The 17,913-nt window shown below is 47.2% G+C and overlaps 1 protein-coding gene across 1 annotated transcript in view; it reads right to left on the bottom strand.

Annotated features, from left to right (window-relative positions):
• The window catches only part of NAV2 (neuron navigator 2), a 421,834-nt gene that overhangs the window by 50,992 nt on the left and 352,929 nt on the right, over positions 1–17,913 (bottom strand). The window contains exons 15-20 of the mRNA XM_068977628.1: positions 14,593–15,060; positions 13,868–13,933; positions 12,463–12,507; positions 9,983–10,143; positions 8,449–8,637; positions 2,300–2,352 (exon numbers count right to left, since the gene is read on the bottom strand). Of these exons, the coding sequence (XP_068833729.1) occupies positions 2,300–2,352; positions 8,449–8,637; positions 9,983–10,143; positions 12,463–12,507; positions 13,868–13,933; positions 14,593–15,060 (982 nt within the window). The remainder of the gene's footprint in view (positions 1–2,299; positions 2,353–8,448; positions 8,638–9,982; positions 10,144–12,462; positions 12,508–13,867; positions 13,934–14,592; positions 15,061–17,913) is intronic.

Genomic DNA, 17,913 nt, shown 5'->3' with positions numbered 1-17,913 from the left:
ATATCAACTCCGAAAGGACAATTTCAAATTTCATGAAACCACCAGCTTCAGGTCCACACACCAGAACAAGAGCTACTGAAAGATAGCCTGTGGCTGCAAGAACTCCCAGTGGTCGGCATGAAAGGCACGAAGGGGCAGCAGCAGGGAACTGCACGTGATAGATTCCTGCTGTCGAATTCTCACAGGTGAAGAGCTCCTGCCCTTTCGCTCTGAGGCTGGCTGAGGCAGGCCAGCCCCCAACTATTGCTTTTCTGAGTGAAAAATGTGTGGACAGGAAACCCTGGGAAAACTTGGGGCTTGGGCACTGAAATGTCTGCTGCGGCAACACTGCACCAAGCCTACGGAACTAGAGTACCACACCCCCCGCCCCGTGCCTTCCACGCCTCTGGATTCTGCTTTTCGCAGCAGGCTCCTCTCCCCACCTCAGAGAGGAGGGGAGAGTCCTCAGGGCTCAGCCCAGAGACTGGCATGTACTTGGGCCAGTAAATACTGTGGTGTTGGAGAAGACTCTTGAGAGTCCCTTGGACTGCAAGGAGATCCAACCAGTCCACTCTAAAGGAGATCAGCCCTGGGTATTCTTTGGAAGGAATGATGCTAAAGATGAAAACTCCAGTACTTTGGCCACCTCATGTGAAGAGTTGACTCATTGGAATAGACCCTGAGGCTGGGAGGGATTGGGGGCAGGAGGAGAAGGGGACAACAGAGAATGAGATGGCTGGATGGCATCACCGACTCGATGGACGTGAGTTTGAGTGAACTCCAGGAGATGGTGATGAACAGGGAGGCCTGCCGTGCTGCGATTCATGGGGTCGCAGAGTCGGACACGACTGAGCGACTGAACTGAACTGACTGAAATACTGTGGAAGAAGTGACTCCAGGTCTGCAAGTACCCTCTCTGGTACCCTCGTCACAGAACTTCATTCTAGAGGGGAAGACTCGGAGGCCTCAACCACTGACAGTTAGAAGCCCATCCTTGTGCTTTCCTAGATAATGGCTTGAATGACCCCTTCCCAAAGTTACTATCTATAAAGGCTTTAAGATGAAAGCCCAGACTCTGATAACATTTCAGACAAGATGACGTAGCAGAGGAAAGAGGTTATTTTGGAGTTGGAGGGACAAGGTGGTAGGAACAGAAGAGAATGTTTCTAGGTCCTTCAGCTCAGACCATGTCAATAACCACTGAAGTCTGTCTGCTTGCTACACGCCCAAGAAGGAACAGTCTGGGCTCTTTAACTTGATTCTGGGATGGCCTTTAACTTACAAGGGGCTATCTACAGTTTGTCCCACGACATAGCCCAGATACCTGGCATTACCGAAATCTGAGTTATTAAAACATCTGTCCTTCATGGAATGAAGGTCTAAAGAGCCCCCAATTTCCAATTAATCAAGTTTTTTTTTTCCTTATATAAATTCCCGAATGAAAGTTTTTAAGATAAATAGTCAGGCACATAGCCATAGAAAGCATCCCGAACAAATCCAGTACTGCTTGGCTACATGTGGCTTTTCTCGGCAGCCCTCTCACGGCTGCCAGCTTTCCTTTACCAGAACTTCCTCTGGGCTGTGTGCATTCTAGTTACTGCTTTTACCTGCATTTTCTTATTTCATTCAAACCCGTTATTTGAACACTGTGTGCTCAAGTTCTAGGCCCAGTTCTAGGCACTAGGAATAAAACCAGAAAAAAGTCCTTGTCCTCCAGGAGTTTATGTTGCAGTGAACAGTAATCTTCACATATTTAATTCTCAGTACAACTCCACAAAGTAGGGACTGCTACTCTTTCTACTTTACAGACAAAGAAACAGGGAGATACAAAGTTGAAAAAGCCATCTTGGCACTTCCTTGGTAGTCCAATAGTTAAAGAATCTGCCTTCCAATGCAGGAGAAGCGGGTTCGATCCCTGACTGGGGAACTGGGATCTCACATGCCAAGGAGCAACTATGATTGTGAGCCACAGCTAGAGTGTCCATGTGCCACAACAAAAGATCCTGAATGATGCATGCCGTAACTAAGACCCCATGCAGTCAAATAAGTGAGTGAATATTTTTTTTTTAAAAAAAGAAAGAAAAAACAGTAAAAGGCATCTTATACATTCTAACCAGTTACTACCTGAAGCGCAATGCCACTTTAACAAAAGTCAGCTTCTGATTTATTGGTTGGTACATTACAATCAATAGCTGTTTGTAAATTTCAAATTGTGTTCCCTAACTAATTGATCCCCTTATGATGGAAATACTTTCTCTAGGAGACATGCTTATATTTTATTTTTGACACACATAGCCATACAGCATTGATTTATACTCACTGTAGAATAAATTGATGACGTGCTGGAAACCAAGGAGAGTGAGGATCCATGAACTATGAAAAAAAGAAAAAGTAAAGGTCAATTGTACAGATGGCTACTAGGTAGCCCAAAAGGGGAAGGGAAGGAGAAACTCGGCATCAGAGGACACTACCAGGCTTAGAGCAACAACCTCACCGTGACCCAACCTTGTCTGATTCGGTGACAGGTCAAAGTCAAGTAAGGAATAATTTTCTATGGGAGTCGTTTTTCTGTTACCACATTTTATTTCCTACAACCTTCTAAATACTTCCCCCCTCTGCCTATCAAAATAATACATAATTAAGTTAAATGTTGCAAGTACAGAGAAGTGTTAAGAAGCATATTCACTGTCATCAATTGTGTGACTCAGTTCCAATACCCAGAGGCAAGTGCTACCTGCTTTGTTCCAGCAGATTTTATTCCTTTCTTTTCTCTTATATGTCCCTTAAGGTTAAAACTGTGTTGCAAATGTATTTTATATTTTGCTAGCATCTGTCCTTTGTACAAGCAAAAAGACGATGAGCCGATTATTCTGAACATAAGAGGCTGGCTGTTGGCTACAGTAAATTCATTCAAGATGACCATGTAGTAGAACATTGGTTAGAAAACATGCCCACTGAAACTTAGGTTCTTCGTCTGATTTTTGTCATGTTTACAAAGTGTCCTCTTCCTTGATTGTGACTGCAATTTGGGACTTAGAACCATCCTGTACTTTCCTCCTTCACCTCCTGCCCCCCACGCTCTCCCCAGCCCCAAGCCATGGAAACATTTTATTATCTGTTTTCATGTAATTTTAAGCCACGGTCTTCATCGGGACTAGGTATTCTGGTTGACTTCTCTTCTTGGAAACCAGATTCTTTAATGACGTTTTCCTAGTAATCTCTCAAAAAACTGCCTGAAAGATAGAAATACGCCTGTGGAGAAATCACAGACCTTTGCGTTGGTCACAGGTTCCCTGATCAGGAGTGGAATGGCCCTCCCCTCCCCACCACACCGCACTCTCACCTGTGATCTGAGAGTGGGAAGCTGGAGAGGAACGCACGTGTACTAAGCAGCTTTCACTTACCACCCAAGGAGTGAACTCAACTTGGATCAGCGGTCGGCAGAAGCTGCCTGCCCACAGATGTCTCATGAACGGCTGCACCACCCTCCCTGGTGCCTCCACAACGTATTCCCCATAAACGTCCCGAACCCCAGCCTTCCTTCAGGCGCTCCTATCATACTCTGAATCCTGCCCAGCTCTCTCACGCGTGACCTGTGAAGTTCTTTGCCATCTCAGAGTCTCTTTCGGTGCAGCTCCCTTGGTTTAGGAAGTTTCCCATCCCTGCCCATTCAGATCTCCAGCAGGATCAGCTCAAACATCATCTTCTCCAGGAACCCGACCTGGAGAAGGTTCCCAGGTGGCAGCTTCCTCTCTCCTCTGACTATACAGATCCTGGGCTTGCACTTCTGGCCCTCTCCTCTCTCAGAAGTTGCCAGCTTCCCTGAGGCCGTCCCTGCACTGCCACTTACATCCACCCTCCTCAGCAATGCCTGGGGCTCTAGATCTTTCCCTCTATTCTTCCTCCATCTATCATTCACCTGGCCTGTGCCCATAAAAAGTCAATTTAAGGTGTTCATGGCCAATAATGGCCTTCAGTGTTAATATGTCCACACATTAAAATAAGTCTCTCATGGCCCAAGCTGGTGGTCTAACGGTCCAAAAGGGTAAGTTACTTTAGCCCCATGACACAGACGCTAGTGGGGAAATGACAGTGGAGGCCAAGGTGGGGGAAGAGATGTGAGTAGCATGGAGCCGCCCTGCCATCACACAGCCCTGCCAGACGCTGGCTCCGGAGGCCTGCACAGGGCTTCTGTGTGGACTCTGGCTGCTGAAAAATGGAAGTCTGACTCTTATTTCTCTGTCTCATACACTTGGATTCACTGACACTGCCTTCAGCAACACCTCAGGGCAAGCTTGGGGCCGCACGCAGAGAGAGGCACATCTGGCAGGCTTCGGGTGGAGGTAATTATTTTTCTCTATAATTAACTCCTCTTACTTGTAACTAGCAACAGCAAGGCTGTGGTCCAAAGGAAGAGTCCTTGCTTTCCAGATCAACCCCGAGCTGAATGTGGCTGCCTGAACCACTGCAGCTGGCCCTCCTTCAAGTACGCTGAGCCAAGGCAGAGCCTGGGTTATGTGGCCGAGATACTTCTGGACAACAAAACGCACACAAGACTTAAAAAGCCCAGAGCAGCAGAGGCATGCCCTGCAGCTTCCTCCCTAGACCTATACTTTCCCAAATTTGAAGGTACAAGGAACCAGAGAATATCCAGGCTACCTCTGCCACCGACTATCTGAAACCTAGAGAGGATAAGCGACCCGTGTAAGGTCCTACAGCATTCAGGAACAAGATCTGTGGACCAGAAATCTGGAGATGGTTTTGCCCTTGAGTGACCTCATTTACTGGTTTCTGAGGTTTACTTTTATGTTTTTGGTAAAGCCTTCTGGTATATTTAGAATGGCTTCCTAAAGCCCTCGTTCAATCTACACAGGCATAAGCTAGGACTAAGCAAGCACACAGTGTGTGTGTGAGAAGCATGTGACTTCACCCCAACCTAAAGCACAGATAGGGGTGAAATCGCATGATGGAATGACAACTGGGCATATTCTAGCCAACAAAGCAAACAAGCGCCTCTGCTATCACACTTGGGCATCATATATATATGTATATATATACACACACACATATATTTTATATATATATATATAATGTACATATTCAGCTTCATACTAATCAAAGCAATTTCTCACTTATACTACTGTTTGAAGTGATCCTCGACATCACAGAGGATGTGTAGGTAATATTCCAAGTAGGGCAGGAATTTCCACCCCTAATGAAAGCAGGAGTAAACTAAGGTCCAGAGGGGTTAAGAGATGTGGTCAAGCACACACGGGTAGTCAGGAGTGGAGAGAGAATCTGGCCATCACACTCTAGACCCCCCTCTGCTACTGGGGGCTGTGGAAGGAGTCAGTGAGATGAGATGTGGTTCTCGTGGCTACTGGGCCACCCTCTCAATCAGCTAAGAAAGCATAACTGAAGATGGAGACCACACTGATGAAGGTTCATGTAAGAGAGCCCAGCTATGGCCAAGGAAAAGCGTAAAGTAGGATTGAACAGAAAAAACAGAGGGCTGAGAGTTCAGAAGTTCAGTACCTAGTAGTCCTGATGGCAAAAAGTCCCCAAGTCACTTCTTCTGTTCAATTTTGCCATAAACAAAATGGGGTTGAAATGGCCCAGGGGGAGAAGGATAAAATAAAATGTACAACTGTTCCAATAGCTACCACTGATGGAGTACTTACTATAAACCCCTTTCAAAGTCATTCTATGAAATGCCTTCTAGGATTTATCTCACCTAATCTTCATGTCAGTCCTTTGAAGTAGGTACAATTATTTTCCACATTTTAGTGAACAGGAAATAGGCTAACCAAGGCAAGTCCCTTACCCAAAGTCACCGTGCTAACAGTGATTTTGAGGTACCAGGACTTAAATCCAAGTGTAACTCAGGGGCGAGAAGCACAGGAGAGCTGCAATATAGGATTTATTTACTAATAAGCAGCTTTGTTTCTGTGGGCTCCAGATAAACTGGTTTAGACTGCACCAGTTCTTAGGGATAACTGGTAAAGTTCTGGATTTTTTTTTCACTCCAAAGACATTCATTTGAAAAATGCCTCAAGCGTCTCTCTAAAGCACACTATTAAAGCTGACTTAAAGATTGCATAATGTGCCTGATGGAAATTTACCTGAAATAACTTTGAAAGGTTGCACCTGGGCCATGCTTGTACTCATCTACATATTTATAACTTTTATTTCTTTCAAAAGGCAAAGTGCTAATTAGATCCCACAAAAACCTCACACAGGGACTTGTGCTAATTCTTCGCAAATTTCTATTAATATTTGCTTTCTGGCATATGATATACCTAACTGCCTCTTATGAGGAGGTTCTATTTGGTTCAAACATGAGATATGAATTTTTTTCCCCAGCTGTTTCTGCAACACCAGGAGTTTATATATTCAAGAGGGGGGGAAAAAGTCTTCAGCCAGTGGAATTAAAAATACCTAACTGCATGAGCCCTATTTTGTTTTTGTAATGTAACAGCTTTGGAAGAAATAAAATCATTCTGATACCAAATTTCCCAAAAGATGAAGATGTAACACATTTCTTAGTACTGATACATCGACAAGAGCCCCTACTCCTTCTCCCTGAATTCGATTTTACCTCTGCATGTGAGTTCCACGTCACCATGAATCATCAGGGTTTACAAAAGTCTAGACACTGCTTGTGGGCAAGCCCTTTTCATCAATGTCACTTTAACATCCCAGATATCCCACAGTTGTGCTGCCTGACAGCAGCTTGATTCCAGATGGAATAAATAAAAGCCATCTGATGATGCTACTGTAATGGTCCTGGACCTTTATGAGGCGAAGTATGCTTGTTTGGACAAGTTGCAGGACGGAACTCCATTCACTCAGGTACACACAGGAGGGAGCAGATGAACAGGGCACACTCAAGACTCGAGTCATCATCAGGAGGGTGGGGAAATGCTTCGTGGCCACGCTCTGCTCGCCCACTGAGCAGAAAAAAGTTCAAGATAAACGACCTGCTCCTTCACCTTAGGATCAACATACCCTCCTCTATTACTGCTCTGAGGGTTAAAGCACTGATTTCTAGCTCTTAAATCCAGCAAAACATTCTCAGTAACTCAGGCTCCACCCCGCCTTAATCCACCATCCCAGTGGGTTCCCACATATGGATTTACAGACTAGTTAGTGTCTGCTCCCTGGATGCCACTGGATGCAAACGATACAATCAGAGTGGAGAGAACGAAGGAAGATTAACCAGGGGGCAACTGCTCTGTAACTAAACTCTAAAACTTTTGTTAAAAAGAACACTGGGGAGAGCAGAAACCAATATCCTGCATTTCTCCCCCTCTGGACTTATTTAGGGATTTCCTCAACAATCACAACTTCATTTGTTCTACCAGGAGGATGCTGGGCACATTTTCCCACTCTCATAGGGACTAGGAGCAGAGGGACTCCCCTCTCCACCCCTGTTCTATTCTGTCACTGGAAAAGAAGGTTCAGCTAGGGCTAGGGCTCTCAGCCTCGTTTGGCCTTCCTCTGGCTGGGGACTTTCAGCTGCCAGGACATCAATGCTGAAGCTGAGTGTTCAGGCTACGACAGGTACCAGCATTATTGGATTAACATTTATATATATTATTTTGTTTAATTCTCAGAATTTCAGGACTCAGGTACTCCTAATTTTTATCAGTGAAAATACAAAGGCACAGAGAGGTGAAGTTAATTTGTCCAAGATCATATACCTAAGAAGTAGTGGAGTTGGAATTCAAACCCCAGTAGTATTACCCCATATCCTTAACCATGTTCATCACTGGTAAGACACCAGTGATGATAAGACACAAGTATATTATCAACTTCACCTTTGCTTTTTGGGAGGCGGGTGGGGGGACGCGCCTGACATTTTGGCTGCTGGCTCCCCTGACTCACACTTTGCCTGGAGGGAGAAGAAATGATTTGAGGTAGGAAGATGGCTGATGAAGGTGCCCACAGTAGTTTTCTCCCCCAAATTCTGATTAAAATGAACAAAACATAAAAATCCTACCCCAAATATTCCCAATTAGCAAGCAAAGAAGGAAAAGGGCAAAACTGAACGCAACAACCTTAAAGAAAAAACTGGTGCTTGAGAAAAGAGATGGAAGATTCTGGAGAGAAGTGGAGAAGCATGGCGGCCCACAGCTCCCCAAAGTGAACCAGGTGCATCGGCACAGAGAAAGGAACTTTCTTGTAACTGGTGTGGCCAAGGTGGTGCAGCAGCAGCAGCTGAGCCTGAGCCTCACAGTGGAACTCAGTCAACTCCAGGGCTCACCAGTGTTTTGTCAGCAGCCTCTTCCCTAAAGCCCTGCAAGGTTAACTGAGCATCAGACCCTACTGTTCAGTTCCCCAGCACAAGTGGGTGACTTGAAAAAACTCGGGCGGGTGGGCTTTTGCACTGACAACGAGAATTCAGTCTAGAGGACCGCTAACCACTCTGCACGCTGGGAGAGAGACTGAATCTCCTGGCTTGCTTACCTTCCTCAAACCCATCGCGGAATGAGCCTGAGCGGCTCATGGTTCTGCTCTTCTCGTCCAGGGACATGGAGCTGTTGCGGAAGCGGGTGTCAGTGTATGGGTCATACTGCCCGTCAGCATTGGAGAGGCTGTGGGTCCTCAGCATGGTCGGGTTGGACAAGCTCATCTGGGTGACGGTGGTGGGACTCGCTGCAAGGAAAGGAGTCAGTCAAAAAGTTGGAGGCTCACGTCCCTAAAGGGGACGGAGAGGAGACTGCTGACAATCAGCCATCTCCGGCCCCGTCAACTCCTCTCCCTTTGACTGTTTTCTCAAAGGTAGTCACTTCAGCATTTGAGAAACACACTTAGAGCTAAAAATAAGGGAGGAAAGGTGGGTCAGTTCCAAAGCGAGGCTCCGGGCTCCAGCTTTCCCACTTGGCACGTTCAGACAAGCTAGTGTCACCTTCCAGGCATGAGCTAATTACTCTCTGGGCTCATCTGGAACAATTCTCTCTAAAGCCAAAAGCCCAAAATAGTTCTGCCGGGCTTTTGATCAGATGGGAAGCATTTGTGCATGACAAGAAACTCTTGCCTCAAAGAGTTACAGCCGAGAAAAGAACAACAGGAACACAGGTCTCACCGTCTCTGATGGGGAGATTTCATAGTGGGGCCTGCAGAGCTTCAGTGCAAAGGGGGCACATGTACTTTAGCTGAAACTGGCTTTCTTATTAAACTCCTGTCCACTTCAGTAATGTAAAATAGGTTAGAAGTGCATTCGGTTCATTAAAAATGAAGAGTTAAGCCTTCCTTGATTAGAAGTCCTTAAAGACTGAGCTTCTTATTCACAATAATCAGAAAAGGCTGCCTCTCTGAAGAATGAGATGAGACTGGAAAAAATACTTCCCTCTGTATCCCTCTTGGAAAGCTCAGCTCTCATCCTGCCACCTCCATGTAACCTTCCTCAGTCATTCAAGCCAGGACTAGTCCTTCTCTCTGTGTATAATACTTGCCATTAGATCACATTCAGTTTTTACATGATTTCACATAAAACTCTGACCAATTCTCCTTTACCTGTTGATGAGTCTGTGTGGGTGTCTGTCTTTCTGAAAAAGCATCCGTTGACATGCCAGCAGGGACTATGATACAAATTCTTTTCCTTTCCTCATTGTGCCAGTCAAAGCCTTAGTTCACCAGTAGGCACTTCCAAGAATACTCATTCAATCAAAACTTGATCTTTATTTCCGGTTTAATAAAGCAAGGAGGATGACCAAATATGGGATATGCCGTAGAACGTACCTCTTCAGAGATCTTAGAATACATGCTTTTCATTCCACGGATAGTTTGCCCTACCTACATCAACCATGCAGAGAAAATTACTGGAAGAGAACCAAGAAACCTTTCTCTTTCCTTTTGCTATCAATTGCCTGTAATCAAACTTCACTGCTGAGGGCTGATCAGATACTGAGAGCTACATGACCACATGTCTCTCAAAATGCAAGATAACCTCCGCCCCAAGGTGCCGATCAACATTGTTAAATGCCAAGTGGCTACTCACCCAGCTGAGAAAAGTTGAATCTTGTTCCAGAAGGAGAAGTTACACTGGAGCCAGAGGAGAAAGGGGAGTTGGCGGTGGTGTCCTGCAGGCCTCCTGCAGAGTGGGACCGCAACCATTCTTTTGCGTCTTCTTGTGTGCGGAGCTGGGAGGTGGGGGTATACCTGGACAGACAGAAATCAGGCTGGGATTAACTAGGAACAATGTTTATGAGAATGAGTGCCCTGGAGCGGATAACAAACATATAAAAAGAAAATATATATCCAAACATATAAGAAGAAAGTCTGAGGTTTGAAAAATCAGATTGCTACACGTTCTGCAACTCACAGATTTTCTCAAAACCTTTTTGGCTACTTGGCTGTCTTTGGGGAAAACTGCAGTTCCTAAAGGGAACTACATAAAGGGAAGGAGACTGGTAAATGCTCAAAGAGCCGTCCCTGGGCGTATCTGTAACATGTTGATTCATGACGGTGTCATTTCAAAGCCCCCACCTTGACAGGACTGAGGCAGTGAAACGAGCTGCTGTCAGAGCTTTGAGGAAGTTTTAATTAGATAGCTCCTGGCATCTGCATTCTGAAGTGCAAATAAGCAGCCACGAATCACAGAGTATCAGAAACCAGACACGTAACAGAAGGTGTGAGGAGACCAACGTTGAGAGCAGTGGCTGCAATCTGGCAGAGACCAGTCTTCAGAAGGGGACCCCAAATCACTGGGTCTCACACGAGGCCCACCTCCTCGTCGCTTCTGAAACAAATTTGGTAATGATTTACTGAACGTCTCCAACGTGCTGGGCGCCTTCACAGACATTATCTCGCTGACGCCTGAGACTTGCCCAGCAACTCAGGTGCAATCATTTCCATTTTACCGAGGTGTCAATCCATACGTGCCTGACCCCCAAACCCATGCTCTCCTCATTATGCCCACAGGCAGCATCTCAAATGTCTAAAGTGCCCAAGTGACCAGAGTACTTTGGACTTATAAACAGATTTTGGTGGGGTGACTACTGGATATGTGTGTGTACAGAGTGGGTGAGCCAGAAAGGGAGCCACAGTGAGAATTTGGAATATAGACATGGTTCTTCCTTAATCTAGAATTGGACTTTCTAGGTCCCATTAATTGACTGAGGATACCATGTCACATATCTCCATTCTGAATTAAAAAAACACAAATTTTAAAAGCCAGAGTTACATAATCTTCATAGGATAGATCTGCTCCAGAAATATACACAGGATTATGAAATGCTAATATTCAGAACTGAGCTTCCACATGAAGCAACAGTGGGGCATCAAGGTCAGACTCATGTGAAGAGTGGATATGATTTAAACACTAGCCTGAGTGCCAACAAGCAGCTCTCACAGGCATGATGAAAACTGTTAAATACAACAGGCCTTGCCAACTCCCCCCTCGAAGGCCACAGGCTGAACCTTCCTCCCTCGGGAGGCCTGCTGGGGGGTTTTCAATACTTCTTAGATTCTTAGATTTGGCTGCACTCGGAGCTCCTGCTGAAAGGAAGCATTGATACCTACCTTTCATTACTGGTCAAAATGCTCTCAGCCTTAAGAGCTGCTGGATATTAACTACCGACATACATGGCAGCAACGAAACATTTCATTCCAACTTCCATGTTTTGCGAAAGCTCTTAACGCTTAGTGCAGGGTGAAGCTGATGCTACAAAGAACGAGGTGTTTAGAGAGCGAGAGAAATGACAGCTGCAACCACATGGCATTAAGATCACGGGACAGGCGGGAGGACTGAAGTTCTTCTGGGTGGTAAAGTGAGGTGAACAGCGTGAGCAATGGTGACTTATAGCATCTTGTTACACCAGGACCAGAGTCAAAAATGAGCCATCACTTATAGTGAATGAGAGGACACTCCCTCTGGGAAAGAAAGTCTTTTCTTTCTTTAAATTAAAAAAAAAAAAATCGCCCTATATCTTGTTGGGCATTGAAAACTGGCCCAATTTTTGATTAGAATATTCTGACAAGTGCAAAGCGTCTGTCCTTAGCAATTTTCTATGGGCCAGAAAGTCAGAAATCCTCAAACTGTGGGTAGGGAGGGAGGGGAATATTTCTCTCCTTTGCTCATGTCCTGGCTGACAAATCAACATGCTACAAGTCATATCCTTTCTCTCAGAAGACAGCCCGTGGATGGAATGGTCATGGCGAAGTGATCAGCGATCAAACCCACTGGCCCCAGCAGTAGCAGTAACTGCTCTCCGGGTTTGCTCAGGGATGGCTGTCATGAGATGGTTTGACCACAGTAAGCCCGAAAGAGCACAGCCCTTGCTCAAGCAAAAGAAGCCAACAAATGGAGAGATGAGAACAAGAGGGTTGCAAGGAGAGCCGTCGTCCACAGGGTCCTGCCGCGCGGTCCCAAGCGGGGACCCCCAGCCCACCTGCACCCCCATCAGCCACAAGCTAGCCACACAGCCAAGCCCCAGAGCCACAGCAGATGGCACGGATGCAAGGAGGAAACACAGATACCTGAGTCCTTTTTTAGGCAAAGTGTTCCTATCAAGGTGCGGGTCACTGTAGGAAAGTTAAAACACACGTGAGAACCTCGGAGAAGCTCAGGGAGAGCAGGCAGAGTGAGGTGGGAAAGGCTCAGGGGGCCAAGAGATCTGGAGGAAGAGACTCACTTCACCAGGGAGAAGTCCACTGCATGCAACACAGCCACGGGGGCAAGGCAGCCGAGGCCCGTGCTCACACCTGGGCGCCTGCAACCCCGGCACCAGGCGGTCCGAGCCTCTCGGCCCCACCTGCTCCTTCCTTTCCACGGGTTCAGAGCCGAACCCAGGGGCTGCCCCCACCTTGAAGCAGGGCCCACGCCTTCCTCTGCCCGTCGCCCATCGGTACCGCCAGCGCTTAGGGCTCTCTGCGCCAGTAACCACTCTGGCCCACCCCCAGATGCCTCCGGTGATGACTTTAAGTGAAAGAAGGGACTTGTTGGACGGTTTCAAGAGGCCAGCAGTCTGCATATTTGGAATTCATCTGTAACAAGTGGATTCCGGATCCCTCTCAGTTTTTGAGGCCCTCATTGGGTGGAGCTAAAAGCTGAGCCTTGAGCAGAGTTGGGGCATGTTACAACTTGCTGGCTGACAAAAGTCACAGCATTCGGGTTTCCAAAGGCGGAGTTAAATGATTAAAAGGCTTGGTCTCTGAGTCTGACCAAAGCAACGTTTTTGCTGTTGACATGGTGAAGAGGGTTTTCGCTAATTTTTTTTTTCCCCTAGCATGAAACAACATCTGCTTATTATGTTTGGCCAAGCCACGGCTCCCCCACAAATTCAAGGTCAATAATCCATCTCTGAGGCCCACCCACAGGGCAGCTGGGGGCCAACAACACTCCCCATGTTCTTATCTTTACAGAAAATGGGCACCCAGAACACAACAGCCTGCGAGACACAGAGCCAAACTGCAGCAAAGGCCTTGGAGAGGGCAAAGAGCCAGCTGCGTGGGGAGAAGGGGGAGAGGGGAGACAAAGGTGAGGGCCAAGCCGCGTGGTGGGTGGTAGATCATGTCTGGGCCTGGAGGGGGAAGGGAGGGAGGCAAAAGGGCAGGAAGCCAGGGAGCAAGGAGCATGCCACAGGGGAGGCTGACATGCCAGTGAGAGCTTCTGCCGCCCCTTTCCAGGTGGCAGGCTGGAGGTTCCTTCCCAAGCTGGGAGAGGAGGAGCCGGCCCCAGTGCACCTCTTCCTGAGCTCTGTGGACAGCGGAACTGACCCTCACGGGCATGTCTGGGATTGGGGGGTAGGTCAGAGTACACCGGGGCCACGAACACAAGCGGAAGCCACAGGCCAACAGCCTCACACAAAACATCCGGCTCGACACAGGGTGGGACAGAGGATGCTAGAGGCTCGGTGGGGTCCCCGGCCTACGATGTCATTACCTGTCCTGTTTCCGGGGCAGAGTACTTCTGCAGAACTTAGGGCTAGCGGCAGGGGAAGAGAGAGGGCTAGAAGGCCAGGCAGGTGGAAAACAAGAGAGGGAGCATTAGATCGGAAGGAAGGGGGCAGGGCGTCACACACAATGACCAGAACATTTTCCTCATTCCCAGGGCCGATACTGGCTTTTTTCCCCATGTGGAGAAGGCAGATACGTTATCACTGCTACAGTGAGATTTGAAGCTCTGAGGAAGACTCTGGGTGCATGATTTCCTATAACTCTGCCCAGCAGCCCTTTGGTAGGAGGGTGTTTGCCACTTCGACTCAGCTGCTTAAGGAGCACCCCACCACACACTCCGTGGACGCAGCCACCACTGATTCGGCCTGCACCATTAGAAGGGCAGGGAAAGAAGCAGGTGATGAACAAACAGGATAAAAAGGAAGGACCTCGCAGGTGGAATGCTACTTTAAAATGGAAGCCTGGAATCTGCCCCCAGGAGACTTGCAGCAACTCCACGCACTGAGAGTAACCACAGTGAGAAAGATAACAGGAAGCAGAGCCCGGCTTACTCCGACCCAAACTGGCTTCCCCCTGGAGAGACAGCAGTGATCCGAAAGGGAGAAATTGCCCAGCAAAGGTAAACAACGCTTGGGCTTCCTAACATAACGTCTGGACTCTCAGAGGGGCGTCTTTCGGGGAGATAAAGGCAGCCAAACGCACAGCACCAACCTTTCCGACAGTGTGGTCTTCACACTGTTGGTTCTGACAAAGGGGGTGAGGGCGTCGTCCTTGGAGGCAGCGATGAGGCCGGTGGAGGAGTTGTGGCTCAGCGCCCCTCCGCTGCCCAGGGAGATGTCAATGGACTCGCAGCTGGTGTGGAGGCTGCTGACCGATTGGAAGCCCAGGCCGTCCTTGCTCACGGCCGAGGAGCTGCTTGCATTCGTGCCCCAGGTGAGGCTGTTGGAGGGGCCCGAGTGGGCAGAGCTGGGGCTGGAGGCCAGGGGGGACTGGGTGCTGTCCACATTCTTACTGTAGAGAGGGCTGCTGCTCCCGCTGCTCAGGACGCCGCTGCCCGAGGGGGACTCTAAGTTACCCTGCTGGCTCAGGGTGGCGTGAGGGTTGGAGATGACCACCGAGCTTTTCAGGTTTTCGGCTGTGGCGATGGGCACTTGCTTGGTAGGCTTCCCACCAAAGAGTCTGCGAAGAGACAAAGGGTTGTGTGGGTTGAACACCCAAGGCCAGGGGGCGCTGGGCTGTCAGAGGAGGGTGAGGAGCGGGAGCCAGTGAGGGTTCCTGGGGAGGGAGGCGGGGTCCTTCCCAGGGCTTGAGGCAGTCCCCTGGGAAAGGTACAACGGGCCAGGCACTGGCGGAGCAAAGGCTCCACCTTCAAGTTCTCGGATGCCACTGAGACCCTGGATCTGAGCGAAAGGGAGACGGGCAGTAATCTTCTACTGGCCTCTCCCTTGCTACTTCAAGATTTTGCTTCTCTTTCTTTACATAAATAGAGTAACTAGAAAACTGCCCCTGTCCAGGAAACATCTAGAAGAGAAACGAGTTGTCTTAATCATCTTTGTATCTGTGACTCCAGGCGCAAAGCATGCCCTCATTTATGACAGTTCGGCTCCGAAGGATTTGGTTTCTCTGATCTCTGAGCAAACATGCAGCGTCAGGAACAGGAGTCTGGATCTGCAGGCAACCTGGGCAATGTGTCCTCCAGATTCATTCTTGCACAAAAGCCTGGCAAGAAGGTGTCTTTTAGGGCCAGAGAGCAAGTGCTGCCCAGTGATATGCACAAAACCTTGCAGGGTTCACAGGATGTCAGGCCAGACACGCCAGGTGTGAACGGCGTCTCCGTGACAGACACACAGAAATGCCCTTGCACGTCATTCCCCCACTGCTCATGACCAAAACCGTGCTACCAGGGACAGAGGGGATGGCACAAACACTCCCCTTTTCTGCTGGCAGAGAGTTCTCTGGTAGGATGGAGTGACTACCTTAAAGTCGAAGGACAGTCCATGCTCTTATAATAATGGCCTGATTCCATCCACTAAAACTCTTATGAAACAGGTATCTCAGAAAAGAAATGATACCCACTACATACTAGACAGGCTGGCTTCCACCCAGCTGGTCGTCATGTAAATTTGATCTTCTATCCTCTCCAGTGGAGAAGGAAATGGCAACCCACCCCATTATTCTTGCCTGGAGAATCCCATGGACAGAGGAGGCTGGCAGGCTACAGTCCATGGGGCCGCAAGAGTTGGACACAATTTAGCAACTAAACCACCACCACCATCCTCTCTAAACAGTCCGTGTTGTTTAGTTGCTAAATCGTGTCCAACTCTTTTGCAACCCCATGGACTGTAGCCCGCCACGCTCCTTTGCCCCTGTATTTCCCAGGTAAGAATACTGGAGTGGGTTGCCATTTCCTTCTTCAGGGAATCTTCCCACCTCAGGGATTGAACCTGTGTCTCCTGCTTGGCAGGCAGATTTTTTTTTTACCACTAAGCTACCTGGGAAGCCTAAACAGTCCTTACAAATCTCAATTACTATAGAAATAAATAAACATGATCAACCCTCACTAAAATGTCTGGTGACAGAAGAAGAACACTCTCTGCCTGGTGACAGAGAAAGAACTATTCTGTTGCAGAACCTTGGCTTTAGAGTACTTGCACACCTGCAGTGACATGGGCCTCACTACTCTACTCCAAAGGCTAAGTGGCTTCACTGCCAAGCACTTCCAGTTGTTACAAAACCAAAATCTAATCCACCTCTTCCTGACTTGTACGCATTGCTCCTAATCCTACTATATGTAACTACACAGAAAAAGTCCAATCCTTTCTCTGCTAGTCCTTCACACCACTTGAAGACAGCTATCACACTTCACTTAAGACGCCTCTCCTTCATATTAATGCACAATGAGAGAATTCAGAACACCTTACTAATTTAGGAAAAATGTAATTGCTAGGAATGGGCTGAAAGGTGCTCAGTTCAGAGCCTAAGAAGCTGCATGCATTTTCAAGTATTCTATTACACTAGCCTCAGGGTCTAGTAAAATGCCTTTGTAGCTACTAAAGGAAATCTATAACACCAAAGAGAATATTACATATAATACTTGAGGCAAGAAGCAGAGAAAATTTTCATTTACAAGGCAACCTGTTAAAACAACAAAGAACAGCCCAAGAGGACCTTCCCCTGAAAAAATAATCATTACTGAAATTCTAATAATCAAGTCTAGACAAAGAACAGTGAACTGCTTCATTATACCTTTCATGTGGAATGCTTCTTCTGAAGGCTTTGCAAACATTCCTATTCATTCCCAAATATGTACATGTGCACATAAGTTTTATTTTTCCACTGTTAAATTTTCTATCCTCGGGACTTACTCTTTTCTGAAAAGGTAGGATGAACTGTGCCCTATGCGGCTGCAGTTTTAAAGATGGTCCACTGTATGTTATAATGAGGCAAAAAGTTGTATAAACTGAAAGGAAATTCTATTTTTCAGAAACACTTCTGCTTTAAGAATTGTTTTTTTCTTTTTTGTAAAGGAAGCTAACGTTTCAGAGACTAATTTGGAATCATGCACGCAGTACAAAAAAAAGTGTGTGGGGGGATACTGGACTATTTGGGGAAAAGATCAGGCCAAGATCACTATCTGGCATAACGATGAGGAATCTGAGTTACAGCTTAAAAAAAAAAAACTATTTTCCTTGAGCTCCTCATCTAGATCTAAGGGTATATTAGGAACTCATCTTCGATGGTAACTAACTTTTTTACTGAGTACTTACTATGGGCTAAATATGGCTACACAGATTAATGGTCACATAGATTAATGGTCACAGGTAGGTATCAACATCCCCATTTCACAGATGAGGAAATGGAGGCAGAAGTATTAAGAGAGGTTACACGGTGGCTACATAAGGTGGACCTAGGATTCAAATGCAGGATGATGGATTTCAGAGGCTTATGTTTTTCACACCAACATGGGAAAATACTCAAAGCTGCTGGCAGCATCTGACCAAACAGCTTTATTAGAGGACTGAAGCGGAGAAA

The sequence above is a fragment of the Capricornis sumatraensis genome, chromosome 8 (genome assembly GCF_032405125.1).
Source record: "Capricornis sumatraensis isolate serow.1 chromosome 8, serow.2, whole genome shotgun sequence".
NCBI lineage: Eukaryota > Metazoa > Chordata > Mammalia > Artiodactyla > Bovidae > Capricornis > Capricornis sumatraensis.
The sequence above is the reverse complement of the archived record's forward strand: the minus strand, read 5'-3'. Positions and strand labels throughout refer to the sequence as shown.